The 15,513-nt window shown below is 39.7% G+C and overlaps 1 protein-coding gene across 1 annotated transcript in view; it reads right to left on the bottom strand.

Annotated features, from left to right (window-relative positions):
* The window catches only part of LOC118790083 (protein bicaudal C homolog 1-A-like), a 52,104-nt gene that overhangs the window by 31,002 nt on the left and 5,589 nt on the right, over positions 1–15,513 (bottom strand). The window contains exon 2 of the mRNA XM_036546894.1: positions 6,280–6,326. Coding sequence (XP_036402787.1) covers positions 6,280–6,326 — 47 coding nt within the window. The remainder of the gene's footprint in view (positions 1–6,279; positions 6,327–15,513) is intronic.

Below are 15,513 nucleotides of genomic sequence, written 5' to 3'. Positions count from 1 at the left end.
TCAGTGGGATGAGCATTCCGGCGCTGCTGAAAATCACCCCATTTTAAAAAGGTCAGCGTAAACGGTTGGCTTCTATAACATGTGAAAGATGCAGGCGATAATGAGTGTTGAAAAGCCTTGATGAATCCAGAGACTAAAGGAATGTAATGAGGAGCATATGGGCGGGCGGCTCGTAGACATCCCACAGTGACAGCGCCTTCCTCTGCATTTTCCACAAGCTCACGGAGCCGTCCCACCTTAGACTGCTTCCTGTGCGGCGACAGGGGAATCAAACAGTTCTAGCCAGAGTGCCGAACATCAACCATCTGGTTTGCTTTAGAGGCTGACCTGTTCTTTTTTTTTAATGACATTTCAGTCCTTGAAATCCTTGAAAACTGAAACGTCAGCACTGTAGCATGTTTGCAGTATAGTACAGTATATACCCATTGCTTGTAAATGAATACTAGTGTATAATATGAGCATAAAGCTGATAATTACAAGTACTGAGTCAATGTTGTTTTTCTTTGTAAAGCAAAGATGACACTGTATATGTTAATTAGAGTAAGATGTAAATGGAATATTTTGAATGCTTCCTGTTTTGAACACCAAGACAAAGAGTGGAAATAAATTACCTGAAAATTGCTCAGAATGCAAAGGACATCCTCAAGCATGGTTTTGTGCTGACATACACAGACATCTCTGAGGTCAACAGACAACTCATTCAATCACAGGTATGACTAAGCAGTTCTCTAATGCACCTATAACACTACTTAGTCACACCTGTGCCTGTGAGTTTTCACTCGTGTGACAGAGGCAGAGGCCGGTTCATGTCAGTCAAAGCATCCATGTGGTGCAGAACCTCTGTGTCCCGTGAAACTTTGACCGAGTCATCCTCCTTTGAACCATGATGCAAAGCAATACATCATATGGATGTATTTTATCAGTGTCTTGCTGGTCCATAACAAACATGTGCAACAAAAGTACATGAAACACATGTCCCTTTTATCAATTTTGAGAGTAATACATTACGTTCACGGACAGGAACAGTGTGCTCCATTGGCCAAATCCTGGACATCCCGGAGACAGGAGTTTCAAATTCAGACAAATGTCAAAGAAGGAAACACTAATAACTGATAAAGGCTAAAGAGCGCACTGTGTTGAAGATGCTGAAGAAGATATTGTTCAGAATAATATGATGATAAGAGTGAGGTAGCATAATACTATAACAGATAATACTCGGTTTCCTGGAAGTGAAGTGACAATAAATCAAATACGTTTTGTCCAATACCATCTATGAATGAGACAGAAAGAAGCATCCCGGACAAACGCTTTAAACATAAAGTGATCTCTGAAGGGACCTCTGATAAGCAGTTTTCTTTCAGCACGTGTGTCAATGCTTGGTATGTGAACTGTAATGCCATTTACAATGCTAAGGTGCAGTGTCATTTGCAACAGCACATGAGCTGACACCTACCCCACACAAACAAACAGCAGCAGAACTTCTGTTAATGTCATTCATGAGGGAATCAGTTTCATTCATCAAAGCTAATAACTGAAACCGTTTTCACAGTTTAACTACAAGGCAAAGTTGTGCCTCCAAACAGAAGGTTTTGGCTTCAGTTCAGGGGAATTTAGCACTGTATTTGGGTGCTGACATCATTTATTAGACAGGTCAACAGTGATGGAAGGGGAGTGTTGTAATGATTAAAATACTTCTATAGCATTTGCTAACATCTGCACCATCCACATTCAATCTGTGATTTGCTCAGGGCACAACATTGGCAAACAGACAAAAGCCAGCGTCACACTCCCTGAACGGACGCCAGGGAAAAACCCTGACAAACTGGACGGGAGTTATAGCGCAGGTCAGAAATAACCCAGAGACACAGAACACTCCATTACCGCCCCAAAACGGAAAACACTCAGACGGTGAGTAAGAGAGGGGCCGAGTGAGCGAGAGAAAGCAAGAGAGCGGGCGATTTCACTTCTCCCCCATTGGCTGAAACGGATTTCCCCCCCCATTTCTGCATAAACTGAAAACCTAAGCCAACTACATTCAAGACCATAGTGTTCTGGCAATTAGTTCAGAACCCCTTTCTCTGTACAGAAGGTGTACAGAAGGTCTGCCGGCAAAGTGTATCCAACCCGAAACAAATGAGCAGGTATGATGGTAAACAAATGACAAAGAGAAATTCTTCATTGCGTTTTTCTTTTATTTTGTTTTTCTCTTTTACAATTGTCAATTACATATATATTTCATACCTGTTGCTTCTATGTCCCTTTCATATTAGTATCACTCTTACATCATTCGACCAACCTCATTATTAGTTATCATATTACACTTTTATTTCCTGGATGAGAAACTTGCTAAAGCCATGTAAATAACCAGAATTCTGGCAGGGAGTAGAACAGAAAACTCACTTTTTAGGATAAAGGCATGAAGCTGTACACCACAGAGACTGAACTGAAACAGATTTTCTGGTATATAGTTACACTTACAACAATACAATTTGTTCCAGGATCTTTAAAATTCTTACATTTGGTGTTCTTCTAATTTCACTGTTCTAAATAGCCAGAAACGTCTTGCTTACAACTACAACTAAGGGCTTTTTAGAGTCCATTTCCCTGAAGCTAGATACACCATTTGAGTTCCTTAGTCTCTCTGACCTCAATGCCTCCAAAATGAATAAATATAAAAGAATTTTGAGCTTTCAAAATCACCAGCCCTAAAGACAATGTAGTAGTACAAGCCATAGCAGCACCATTGACCATACAAAAAGGCAACTGCATAATTCAACTGAACACATCCATCATGTGACAGACCCAAAATGCCATCACACACTATAATTTTAGGTTTGGCAATAGGTTTTCCAAAGTCATACTAGAAGAAATTAAACAGAATAAATGGCAAAAATGTTAAATACTACTTGATGTGACTTGAGTGAAATGTGAAAAGTAGTGGCGAAAAAAAACTAAAATTCAAACCGCCAACTATGCCTCATACCTTAAATTGCATCAAGCTTCCATTATCACTGAGTGCCACCAGAAAATGCTCCGCTGGGTTATCATCAAGAGCGGATCGATATTTCTGGCCGCTGATTCATTACAGATGTGTTTGGGAACAGTCTTTGTTTGTGTCAGTCCCAGAGCGATGGGTGGTGGGGCCAGTCACTGCTACTACGCCTGGTTCCCATTATCTGCCTCCTGTTTTTCCAACGAAACGCTGAGCAGCGAAGGCAGGGCAGCTGGAGGAGCTTTGGAGAAGGGGAGGGACGCCGCATTCTTGAACCGACCGCAGCGCGTTAACAGCTAGAAGCGGGCACCAGAGGTGAAAGGAGCACGTAAATCTTATCAGCCCTGTTACCTTGCTCTTACAGGACGGAGAGAGAGCGACCCTGGTGTGTTAGTACAGTACTGACCCCTCCCAGGTGTGGGGGGAAAAAAGCACAGTAGCCCTGCACTCCGGGGAATCTGTAAAGGAGGAATTCTGTGCGATTGCAAGTCTCAGACACTGAAATCTCTGGATTTAGCGCCTTTCGACGATATCTGCAGCTGTTCTTGCTGAGCGTAACCGAAAGCACTTTAATCGCCTTTGTGAGCTGCACAGTGAGAGAGTGCACCAGTGGGCATGTGTATGCCGCTGTAAGGAGCAAGACCACCTTCCTGTAGTGGAGCATTTTTTTTTAATATGCTTCAATAAAGCATTCTGTAGTAAAGCGTGTTTAACCTGCCCTAACCATGGATTTAGAAACTTGCTCCAACTGCTGACACTAATGTGATTGTTTTTCAGACATACACAGTGCACAATCATAGGATTAGAAGTAAAAACACGACAACCAGGACCAGAACAGTAATCAGAATGTGGAACAGAGCAGAAACCAGGATCAGGACCAGAACAGAAACCACATCCAAAACAGAAGGGATACCAAGACCAGAAAGAAAGCTGAGTGTATTACATTCAACACCCTAGGAAATGGGTGCTCCAGTTGGAATCATGAGCTTTAAAACCACCCAAGTTGAACACATGCCCCCAGAGTTCAGTCCAGCAAATGATTCAGCTTCCTTTCCATGAAGTTTTGAGTAAAATAGAGATCTTATTTCAGCTTGTGGTGTGAAAACAATCTCTTCTCTGCAGACAGGATTCACACTATTGTCCAGTTTTATCAAGAGATTCAAATGTTATATAATGGCATGTTCCCCTTATGTATCAATACACTGTGGCAGTGTTATCACCTGGAATAATGCAAACACATCATCCTTTTAATCACAAATGGACCTGCCATACAACATTGCTACATTGTCTGGTTGATTACCTTTTAATTCCTGGCTTGCTGGTTTGTTAAAAAAAAAGCTAGAGCCAAGGAAGTCAGGATGTCACGGCTGAATCACAGCTGGTATTCACATCATTCTGTCAAGGAGATTTAACCATTTCAAAAGCAAACACAGAGGCATGCCAGGAACACCTGTAATTATTTACAGATGCTGATTTCCACATACTCATACTCATAACATTTCATGTGCTGAGAGGGTCTGTTTAAATCATGCATTTCTTTAAATCGTAAATATACCAATATCGAATACATATGGGATTTTAAGACCAATTGCATCTTAAAGTGTATCATTCCACTGTCAACCAACCATTTTATGTTGAATGTCCCCGTAGTCACATGTGCATTCATATCTTTTTTTTTTTTTTTTTGGACTTTTCTCATATTTTATTTATTGGGTGTTTTCATATCAGATGACCCAGAGCATAACAAAGAACATTGACCTGTTAACAGATACACATTTTCTTCTGATACATTTTTTCCCCAAAACATCCGTATGCAGGTAATCGGACAAAAAATAATGCATACCCACCCTACCCGTTCATCCCCCCATTTACAAGCTGCAAACATTAAAAAAAAAAGTAATAGACAAGATGCAAAATTAAGACAATTTAAAATAAAAGCAATAAGATAAAAAGATAAAAGTTGAAATACAATGAATGTATTAATGAGTCAAAATGGTATCCGATATCATAAATAGAGGTCTTTTGCTCACTAACACACTGTAGAATCTATGGGGCAGCTGGGGAAAGATTCTGATAATGCATTCATATCTTTTACCAGTCATTGCAATATAAATATTGCAATATTTATTTAAAAATATAATCTTCTTGTTTTTGTGCTTAAAAATATGACACAAACACAAAATGTTCCAAAAGCACACATAGCAGACTATATTGCACCACAGCAGTGAAAAAGCACTCAGTCCTCAGTTTCCCCTAGTGGTCAGCAAGGGCTAAAATGAGCCATTTTAGCTATTAATATACATTGCATATTCATGTCTGCAATACTGTTTGAGGCACTGTTTTCTTTTGAAAGTGTTTCTTTGACTCTTATATTGAGGGATGGGTTCTTTGGGGACAGAGCACCTGCAATCACCCAAGGCTGAATTCAGTTGTATCCTGCCAACGACCTGTCTGATGCTCACACTTGCCTTCTTACACCTCCCCTTTGCACAAGTTACCGTAAGCGCGCAATTGCTCTGCCTATAAAAGCCTTTTTTTTTTCAAAGGCCAGGAAAGGAAAGAAACATGGTGAGTTCCACTTTCCACAGCTTTCTCCAAAAGAGAAGCAGTAGCGTGGTTTTCAGTGCTCCACTCACAGCATTGGGCTGATACCGAGTCAAGCAGTTCATTTAACATGTCGGCAGAAGGCTGGTGTTATTGTGTCAACAGACAGACATATGATAGACAGGCAGACAGACCGATAGATAGATCAACAGATTGATTGATGAAATTATTGCAAAAGTAAAAATGCTGTTCTGTGATTCTGCTATTCTTTCTCATTCCTTGTAGGTCTTTAAAAGAAGACAACATAATCATCAACAATCAACGCAATAATCTGAGGGTAAGTGCACAGAAGAACTTACTGAGATTTATGACCGCCAAAGGCGGTCAGGCTGAAAGAAACATTTGGTTCTTTTGAGGGAACATTTACCTCTGTGAAAACAAGCACCCCAATCACAGATGTTGTTCATTACCTTTTCCATTCCATTATCCAATAAATTACCATTGCCAATTAAACTCATTCAGATAGCCCTAGAAAAATATTTTTAGAAAGATTTCTAAGAGACCCAGGTCTCCACTCCTCATCGATTTGGCATATAAAAGTGAGAATTTAAAAAGGCAGTCTTCAAGCCACTTCAAATCTTTCAAAGCTTGTAGGGTACAACTGTCACTCTCTGAGTAGTTTCTGTCTTCATAACCATGGGATGCTGGCCAGCTGAAATTGTTGTAATGTTATATAATCTTACCTTCTGAAAGAAGTCTTCCCCTCCATTGACTCGGCCCTCCGTGGCAGCTGTAGAGGGGAATAACATATTTAAGAAACCACACTAGTTGTCTGGTGTTTTATGCAAACATACATTCAGAAACCATACAATCAGGCATGCTTTCTGAAAATATCTGTCACATTTTCCATATTTACGGTGCCGTTTCTCCATAGTTATTATCTTGGAATTACAGATAATGTGGCATTTTAAATGTCTAGCAATCTGTGGACATGTATAGATATGCACAGCTGTGCTTCAAGATAATGTATGTGTAGCAGAGCTGAAATGGCTAGTTTGTGAGTAAAGCCGGTAGTGGAGCAGGTAGCAGAGCAGTTTCAGCTGTGACATCACTCTCTGAACAATATTCCCTATCTAGCATTGTTGCCTATGGAGATAGGGGCAGGCTACCTTTAGCTCAAATGGTAATGACATTGGTCATTAGAATTTAGTTGTGTGATGAGAACGGGGGTTCAGATCTCACTCGAGGAGGTGCGTTATGCACAAAGGCCAAGCAATTAAAAGCAGTGGGAGATTCACCTGTTCAAGCGGCACCCAGCGGGCGCTTCTCATTAAGATGCCTGGTTTGTTTGACAGGCCTTTAGATGCATCACTAAACACTTTAATTTGCCTGTTAACTGCCTGTCTTGACTGCCTGATGACCTAAAGATCTGGGATGCTTTTGAGGCTGTTATAAGGGATGTATGCAGCCTACATTTGATTTTGCCAGTGGGAGCAAAATGGAAAATTTGCTCAGATACTAGTGCTAAATACATAACGTGATGGGAATATACACAAGTGATAAATAAGTAATACAATTAATTGCAAATTAATAAGATAACCTTTCTTTAGATAACCAAGGACAAGAGAATCACTGCAGCTCATTCAAAAATAAATCTGTATCAAAGTATCCCATCCAGGAATGCTCCTCCCCAGCAAAATCAAAAAACAGAGTCAGGAAAAACTGAGTCATGAAAACTGGAAAAAGATAGTCCTGATAAAATAATTTGTGATAAACATCCCTAACACAGAAACAGAGCTCAAACAGAGCTCACTGGCTAACAATCTCTAAGTTTCTCCAAATGTTTTCAAAGTATAGCTAACATTGCATTAACATTAAGTTTGCTGTTTGAAGGTGTATCATATTAGTTGCCCTATAGGCTGTAATTGTACAAATCTGATAGTACTGTGTCCTCAAACAGACCTTGCTCTCAGCTGAGAACTGTCTCATTGTGGAACTGTACACATCCTGTCCCCGTACTGTCGCTATACTTACTGTATGCACTTTTGTAAGTCGCTTTGGATAAAAGCGTCTGCTAAATAAATAAATGTAAATGTAAACATCGAAGGCATCTGACCTCACAAACCCCATGTACTTGAATCAACCTATTATACCTTTTCTTGGTTTATCCACTGGATGTTTGTTACTGATAGGACTCCTCCCCTCTTTGTATTACTTGGCAAATAAAAATCAAAAGTACATGACAAGCAGCGGCAGAGCATACTTCTAAAGGACGGACCAGGTGAAACCGTTGCTGTGGGCCTTACGAATTGAAACAAACGTGTGACTCAAACAAAGAAAGAAACTGTAGGTGGCAACATGTCCCGGCAGCTGCACTCTGGTGTGGATCCGTCATGGGAGACCTGGAGAGCTGTGAGGTACATTACAGGGGTTAAACGGGGTCAACCTTCAGAGTCTGCGCCCTGCTCCATCCCATAGACACGGGTCACTAAAATGACAGAGTGTAGCGTGGCTACAGCCGGATAAACACACGTGTAGACACGTGTAGCCACACACACTCTCTGGATGACATGGAAAAGCCCCAGCAGACCTAAGCCTGCTGTCTCCCTGACACTGGTGCCAGGGAACAACAGCCACCACCAGGATTATTTAGCAGTCCAGCAACACAATATCATTTGCTTTCCTCCAATTATAGGAAAGGTCTAATCCATGAATTTAAATAGATAACTGTTACCACTGATTAATGTATTGCAAGGGTAGGTGGTTAGGTATAGGTAGGTGGGTACATTGGGTACATATTTTTTAGCGCGATTTAACCTGTCACCCTACTACTCACAGCCCTAAAATTGAACTAAGACTCAACCCTGGATTATGCTGCATGAGCAGGGGTTTCGGGGGGGGGGGGGGGGGTGACTAGTAGCTGTGTTCCACAAAACTGAAATGGCAAAAAAGACCCAATGCAGTATCTGCACAAAAGTCTGCATCATCATTTTGAGAGTAGCAAGACTAGAACTAACTTAAGCTATTCCTGCTACCCAAGGTGTTTCTGGTAATGTCAATGACACATATATACACAGTACAACAGAGGCAAGTTGTGCTAAAAAGAGAAAATGAAGACTGCGCCAAGCCCCGGGAAAAACTAAGCATTCTTACTGATCATAGTCAAATCTACTAACCTGGGCTGGCACAAGGCACAAAAGAAACAAACACAGCTACCAGTGATAGCCCCGTGATACCTGATGATGGTATTATTGCTGTTTTAAGCAAACATCAAGGTTAAATATCAAGACTTCCCTAAGACTGTTAGTAGACCTCAACATGCGTTCAGAGATATGGATACACAGGCGTATCAAGCACATTAAGTGAACACATCAGAATCCACAAGCACTCGAAAAAGCAACTTTCAGTAGGGACCTTAAAGAAAACCTCAGTTCTGATCTGTCAAAGTAATCAAATGCAGTATTGGTCAGACAGAATGTTTAAGACAGACCTTGTTAACAGGCAGAATTATTGAACCGCATAATCCCTCTTCATAAATCAGGAAGCGTGTTCAGGCCACAATAGGAATAAATAACTCCATACAGGGTCTACGCTGTTGAATGCCAGTGAAAATAAGTACAGTTCCCAAAACATATGAAATATATGAAGACATATCATATACAATCTTATCTTACAAACATAACTAAACGCATCAAGCAACAGTAACCAACCAAAGTAAAGAGCATTAACATATAATGCAAAACATTTCTTTGATTATTTATAAAATGTATTTATTTGATTATTTGTTCATCTGCTGGTCTATTGAGCTTTCACAGAAACAAGTATACACAAACAGCAAATAAACAAGGGCAGTGCAACCAACAGCAGAAAATTCAATCAGAATGAGCTACTTTAATAAACCAGTAAGCAGACCATGCAACTCTATAGGAGAAGCAAATCCAGCCAACATTACCTGTAGTAATTCTGATCTAAACAATGCACTGTAACAGCATGCAACTGTCAGGGTTGGGTTGTACAGAACGGTGATATTAAAAAGGGCAGAAACATCAATGAAAATCATGACAGAAATAGGAAGAGACAGCTGCGATTCCTGGGGGCATGTTTTAAGAGGCAAAGCACATGTGAGTCTGACAGGTGAAACAGAAGGAAGGAGAGGAGGCCAGATATAGAGGTATGAGGAAAGAATACCGTCAGCAGTCAGAGGAAGATGAGGGTGCAGTGAGCTTATCCAGATGGCATCAGACTGGAGGAGGTGGTGGGGAAATGATAAGCACAGTCATACACAGGCCAGGTTAGTGAGTCAGGTGTGCTTCAGGTGCATCCTCAGTCTCAGGACACATCCGTTTGGATGACCCTGTGTTACGTAATCCTGTGTCTTTTATAACACGTTTCACTCACCGGGGTCATTCAAACACGCTTTCCAAATCGCTCGCAACCCAGATCAAGTGTTTCAATATGACCCTGTCCAAGGAGCTTTGGGGTCATATTTCACCCACACATACTCACATACACCCACACACATGTGTCTGGCACAAAGATGGCCTCACTGCAACACATGTTATATTGCACAACATCTTTAAAAAATTACAAATATCTTTTGATGAACCTTGCTCCAGCCTGTTGCATGCAATAATTCTTATCTCCAGTCTTGATTATTCTGCTCGTTTCTCATCCCATAAATCACCGAGTCAATGAAAGACACAGAAATTCACACATTGTAAACCATTTTCAAAACACAGGGAACTTCAGTTTAATGTCAATATAGCTAGCGAGGGCCATGTTTTGGAAAAGCAAACGTATGATGTTGCCGTTTCCGTCAGTCACATACTGTATTCATTTGGTGGGTTCCATCTAATCTGACCAAACTGCATCCATATTGAACATTTTACAAACTGTGGATGATATGCCTAAGACCTTCCGAGGGATTTATAGGCATTGCGGCGATGTTTCTTTTATATGGTAATATTTTGATGATGTGCTTGGGATCTGACGAAAACAGCGTTTGGCAGTAGCTGAGTTCTACCCAACAAAAATATTGTTCTATGACAACTAAATAAATCAACAACATGATAAAAGATGTGTGTTCTATGTTTGTACGTCATTTAAGACAGGATATTAACAGTTTGCATTTGGACCATAAATAAAACACACTCCAAAAAGATAGCAAGATCATGTTTCCTTGGGTGAAATGCTGGATTTTGACATTTATTAGCACTACTTGTCTTCCTTTAATAACAACAATATCTTACTTTTGCAGGTACTAGAGAATCTTTCCAGCAGATATCTTTGGTCCGCTGTAAATAGCTGAACTGCAGTGACAGGCAGGCAGTCCAGGGTTAGGTAAAGCTCCGCATTTGTGAACTCCTAGCTGTATGAAAGTAAGCTGCTACTGCTGGGCCTCATTCATCAAACTGGGATATGGCAGAATGGAGACAGCATCTTCCTGCTGCTAGATCTAAGGGGAAGGAGTTTTTATTCTTGCACGGCATCCCTAAACCAAACTCATCCATGTGTTGCATTCTGCCTAGGTAAAGCAAGAAGGTTCTCCACTGAAAAGCCCTAAAAAAATATCTGCCATTCTATCCACATTGACTCTGACAATGAATAAGTAACGTATTTAAGTCTACAAAATAAAAAATAACTGGATCAGTTCTATGACCTAAGGGGTAAGAATACTGTTTGACAACTCATTGTCCCATGGCAGTTTTGTGCTTGGATATCAGGTCTTGTTTTCCAAGTAACAAGGACCTGCCCTACCCTGGACGTTTAACTTTCACCAGCTGCACTTTTCAAGAAAAATGACATAAGTGTTACCCGAAGCAGAGACAAGGCGCAAACCTGACACTGTTGCTAAGCATAATGAATATCAAAAATATATTTATTTTAAACGACCACACATAAAAAATTATACACCAAGGTGCTATTTGAGCAAATGGACCATTTAATGAGAACAAAAATAACAAAGCTATACCAGACAAAACAAACCTGCACTCTGAAAGGATGGAAATGATCTTCAAATGAGCAGAAAAAAATGGTTTACTTTTTACTGCAATTACAGTTCCAGTGGCACAGAAATGGGTCAAAACACTCAAAACCAGTTGGATTTATGGAATATGATCTCAAGCTATGTTTTCATAAGTAATGAAACACAGGTTTTGCCCTGATTTTTGGAGTAAGATTATATAAGAGTCCTGAAAACCTAATCAGGTCCAAGGTGAAAGAATCCAATGTTTAAGTAAGGTCATCTATATTACATTCAGAGACTTGATTAAGTGTGGGAAATCAAATATAACTGAAAGTACAGTTAGTCCTTGTTTCAAAGTGATCCAGTTTACAGATTTATGCATTTACAACATGTGTTCAATATTTATTTACAACTGTATTCCCAGGAATGCACTGTGTCATAAAAAAACAATAATTATAACATTAAACAATAATATATCATTCATAATGTTAATAAAACGCTTGACTGCATATGGGTGTGTATGTTGTGACATCAGCACCATTACCAGAATGTTCATATAACAGTGGCGAATAAAGTCAGTGGAATTAAAAGATGGCCCACTGCATACCAAGCAATAAATCACAGAATGCAATAATCCAATGTGCAATTACAGGGAGTTGACTGTTCTTCATTGCAGATCTATTCCGCAGCTGTACGTGGAGAAAACTCCAGCATATATCATTATTAGTTCACTCTTCCATTTTATGCCTTGAATCATGGCAACAGCTCCTTTATTAATCCTGGATCAAGACTACATCTGAAAACAATCAAATCTAAACTCCCTCTGGAAGGAAATACAAGTCAGTGCCATCCAAACACTAAGCCTGCTTTAATGCAGTCGGTCTCCGATAAGTGTGGATTTTAAGACGTACACCCTGCAGCCTTGGTGCTCTACCTGCAGCATACTCACCACAGAGGTGGGGATACGCTGCACAGGGAAAAATCACGCTAACTCAGTACAGCACAGCTGGATGACAATAACAGCCATGTTGCAGTCAGAGGAGAGATGCAATTTTGCATGAGACAGAAGCAACTTTAAATTTTATATTTGGATGTGTAAGCCACAGATAACCGGTGCTTGACAAGCTGAATTGAAACTGATAGGCATGGCAGAGCAGCACCAATCGAGGGCTCCCATTAATGTGTTCCATTCATTTCATTCCAACACATTTCATCTCGGCTGAAATAACATACAGAGCCACCAAACAGGAAGTGAAATGTGCTATATTTAGCCACATATGTTTCTAATAGGTTGTTTCAAAATGCGGACCTGATGCAATTTGAAAACCAATATTCGCTAATCAAAAACACAAGGAATGTTCCACAAGCCTGTCAGCATCTTACGCAAAGCCAGGAGATTACAATGGAAATTACCATTAACAAAGCTAATACATATATACACTTCTATACATATGCACACTAGGCTTTCCTATGAATAGAATGCATACAATGGAATAACTCAAGTCTTCCCCTGGATTAAAAACACATTTTTATTAAGTGGACAGAGAACAATGTCCGGCTTTGTTTTTTCTTTACCACCGGAACAAGATGCATGAACATCCCTTAGCTTGTGGGATCTGAGCTGGCTTTCCCGTAATAGCCCATTTTTTTCTCCTGTCATGGCAGTCACTGTCAGCAGCTGTTTAGGATTAGCCACTGGGAACCTTCTGCTGAGGTCCTCCCAAGACTCGAGGCTGGATCCATGCGAGGAGGGCCTTCATGGACAAGTACTGTATATTTTTGCCATTCGCACAAACTAAAAATTAAGCTCTCTCCTATACTTATGCTTCTTCATTGCAAGAAACAAACACAAAAAGGTCACATATCATATTATGAGTATTTCAATAAGCCTCTCAGGTTGATCAACACAATTTCTGTGTTCTTTTACAAACATGATTTGGAGGTATTATGTACCTGTCACGTGGTTAGATGTCTCATTCTTTTTCCACTGTTATACATTGGAAATACATACATACAACATACATTGTTCCCATAACAAATCACTATTAATCACTATGACAAACACCTATGAGCAGGATCTGAATAAATCATTTTGCATGTCCATTAACCTACACATAAAAAACAGAAACTGAGAATATTTCCTTCCGAATGAAGCCACTGTCAGGGGATAAATCTCAAGTTTGTTGATTTGCATACTTACTGGTTTAATCCGAATGCAGTTTTAGTATGGCAGCATCTATCTAGAATGTTCTCATTTTGAATCTGTATGAAGTGTACACAGTACACAGTACACAAGTGGAGCAGGCTAAAATGGCTGAAAACCCATTATTTTATTTAGCATGAAAGGTTAACATTTATTGTCATGAGTTTTTATGAGGGAAGTTGGCAAACAAGGTCTTGCGGTGTAGTCCACAGAGTATAACAATAACATTTTAATTTCTTAGCATGCATATAATATGTAATGACTTTTTTTTTTCCTCCACACTCACTTCAAGGGCCTGACGGGCCTGAAGTTGGCCATCTCTGTACTCACCCTTGGAACCAGTGTGTTAGAAACAGAGGAAAGTTTTGGGCCTGAAGTTGGCCATCTCTGTACTCACCCTTGGAACCAGTGTGTTAGAAACAGAGGAAAGTTTTCTCTTTACACTTGCATAAAAGTAGTGAGACTGTATCCTGCACTAGCTCTAGAGACAGCTTTGAAAATGATTGATGACACTGAATTTACAGACATATTGAGTTCTTCGAGCTTAAAAAGACATCTAAATTTGCACTGAGGTGCGTCAATCATCTTCAAATTGTGATGCAAGCCAAAATTTTATATGCTAGCGTGAGGCTGGCCAAAATGAAACATTACCAGTGGAATTGCCCTGTTTGTCCTCTTCTTAGAACACTTCCCTGTAACCTTGTTTGTTTCCTTGACAACACTGTAGACATTGGCAGAAGATCAATAAATCATTACTGAAAGTTCTGAAAGGGATAACATCTACTCTGGAGATAAGCAATCTCTCCTTTTAAGGTACATTAGGGGATCTGCAGCCCAAATGTATTTTTGAAGCACTTCCACAATTTTCTATTGTGATTACTCATTACTTCATTAGTTATTAGAATTCCATGTATGCTGCCTTGTAAAATATAATTAAATGTACAGAGAAATACATAACAACTATTTTATAAATATTATGTATTGCTGCATCTTGGTAATCACTGACCAAAATCTGAATGTGTAAATGTTTTAAAACATTTCAAATTTAATGTGTCAGGTCATCTGCTAAATGATCCTTTTCGTGGCTTACTGTTACAATGGTCTAGGAAAAGAAGGCCCAATTAAGCAGTTTTATTTTAATAGGAACAGTCACAAAGATGTGAACAGGGATTCAGTAACACTTAATGATATGTTTTTCAATGCCAGTTCCCAAAACACAAGGACAAGATGATATTTTCATTTGATACAAATGTTAACTTAACTGTGTGGAATAAGTTTTCCACATTCTGTTTTCTAAATATTGAACCATACTCTACAGAGTCATTTTCAAATGAAAATGGATATAGAAGATAGGAAAATTCACTGACAATATACAAAACAACAGTTGTACTACATCCAGATAGCAAATCATTAGGTCATGCATGCAAGTAAACATCCACTCACCCTTAATCATCCAATAAATCAACATGCATCCCAACTTCCCCAGCCTACCCGAAGTGTTGTGGTTCAGCCAGGGAACTAAGGAAAACAAAGTGCAAAACTGTTCATTTCTATCGTTTTTGAAGTGGGGAAAATATTTTCCGTAATTGCTGTTTTTCAGCTGTGTATTATACAAGCGTCTTGGGAAACCTACAAAGTTTCAGCGTAAATTAAATTTGTTCTTATTAAAAATTATGACTCAGTGTGATCTAAGTACTACATCATCTGCAGGCGCTCAGAAGCAGGAAATGATCTCCCCTGAACAAGTTGTGACACACTTCCTGCCTGGACACTTCTCACAGGCCAGTTTGGAGATTAGTGTGGGGGGAG

The sequence above is a fragment of the Megalops cyprinoides genome, chromosome 15 (assembly GCF_013368585.1).
Source record: "Megalops cyprinoides isolate fMegCyp1 chromosome 15, fMegCyp1.pri, whole genome shotgun sequence".
Classification (NCBI taxonomy): domain Eukaryota; kingdom Metazoa; phylum Chordata; class Actinopteri; order Elopiformes; family Megalopidae; genus Megalops; species Megalops cyprinoides.
Note: the sequence above shows the minus strand (reverse complement) of the source record. Positions and strands in the feature narration are given on the sequence as shown.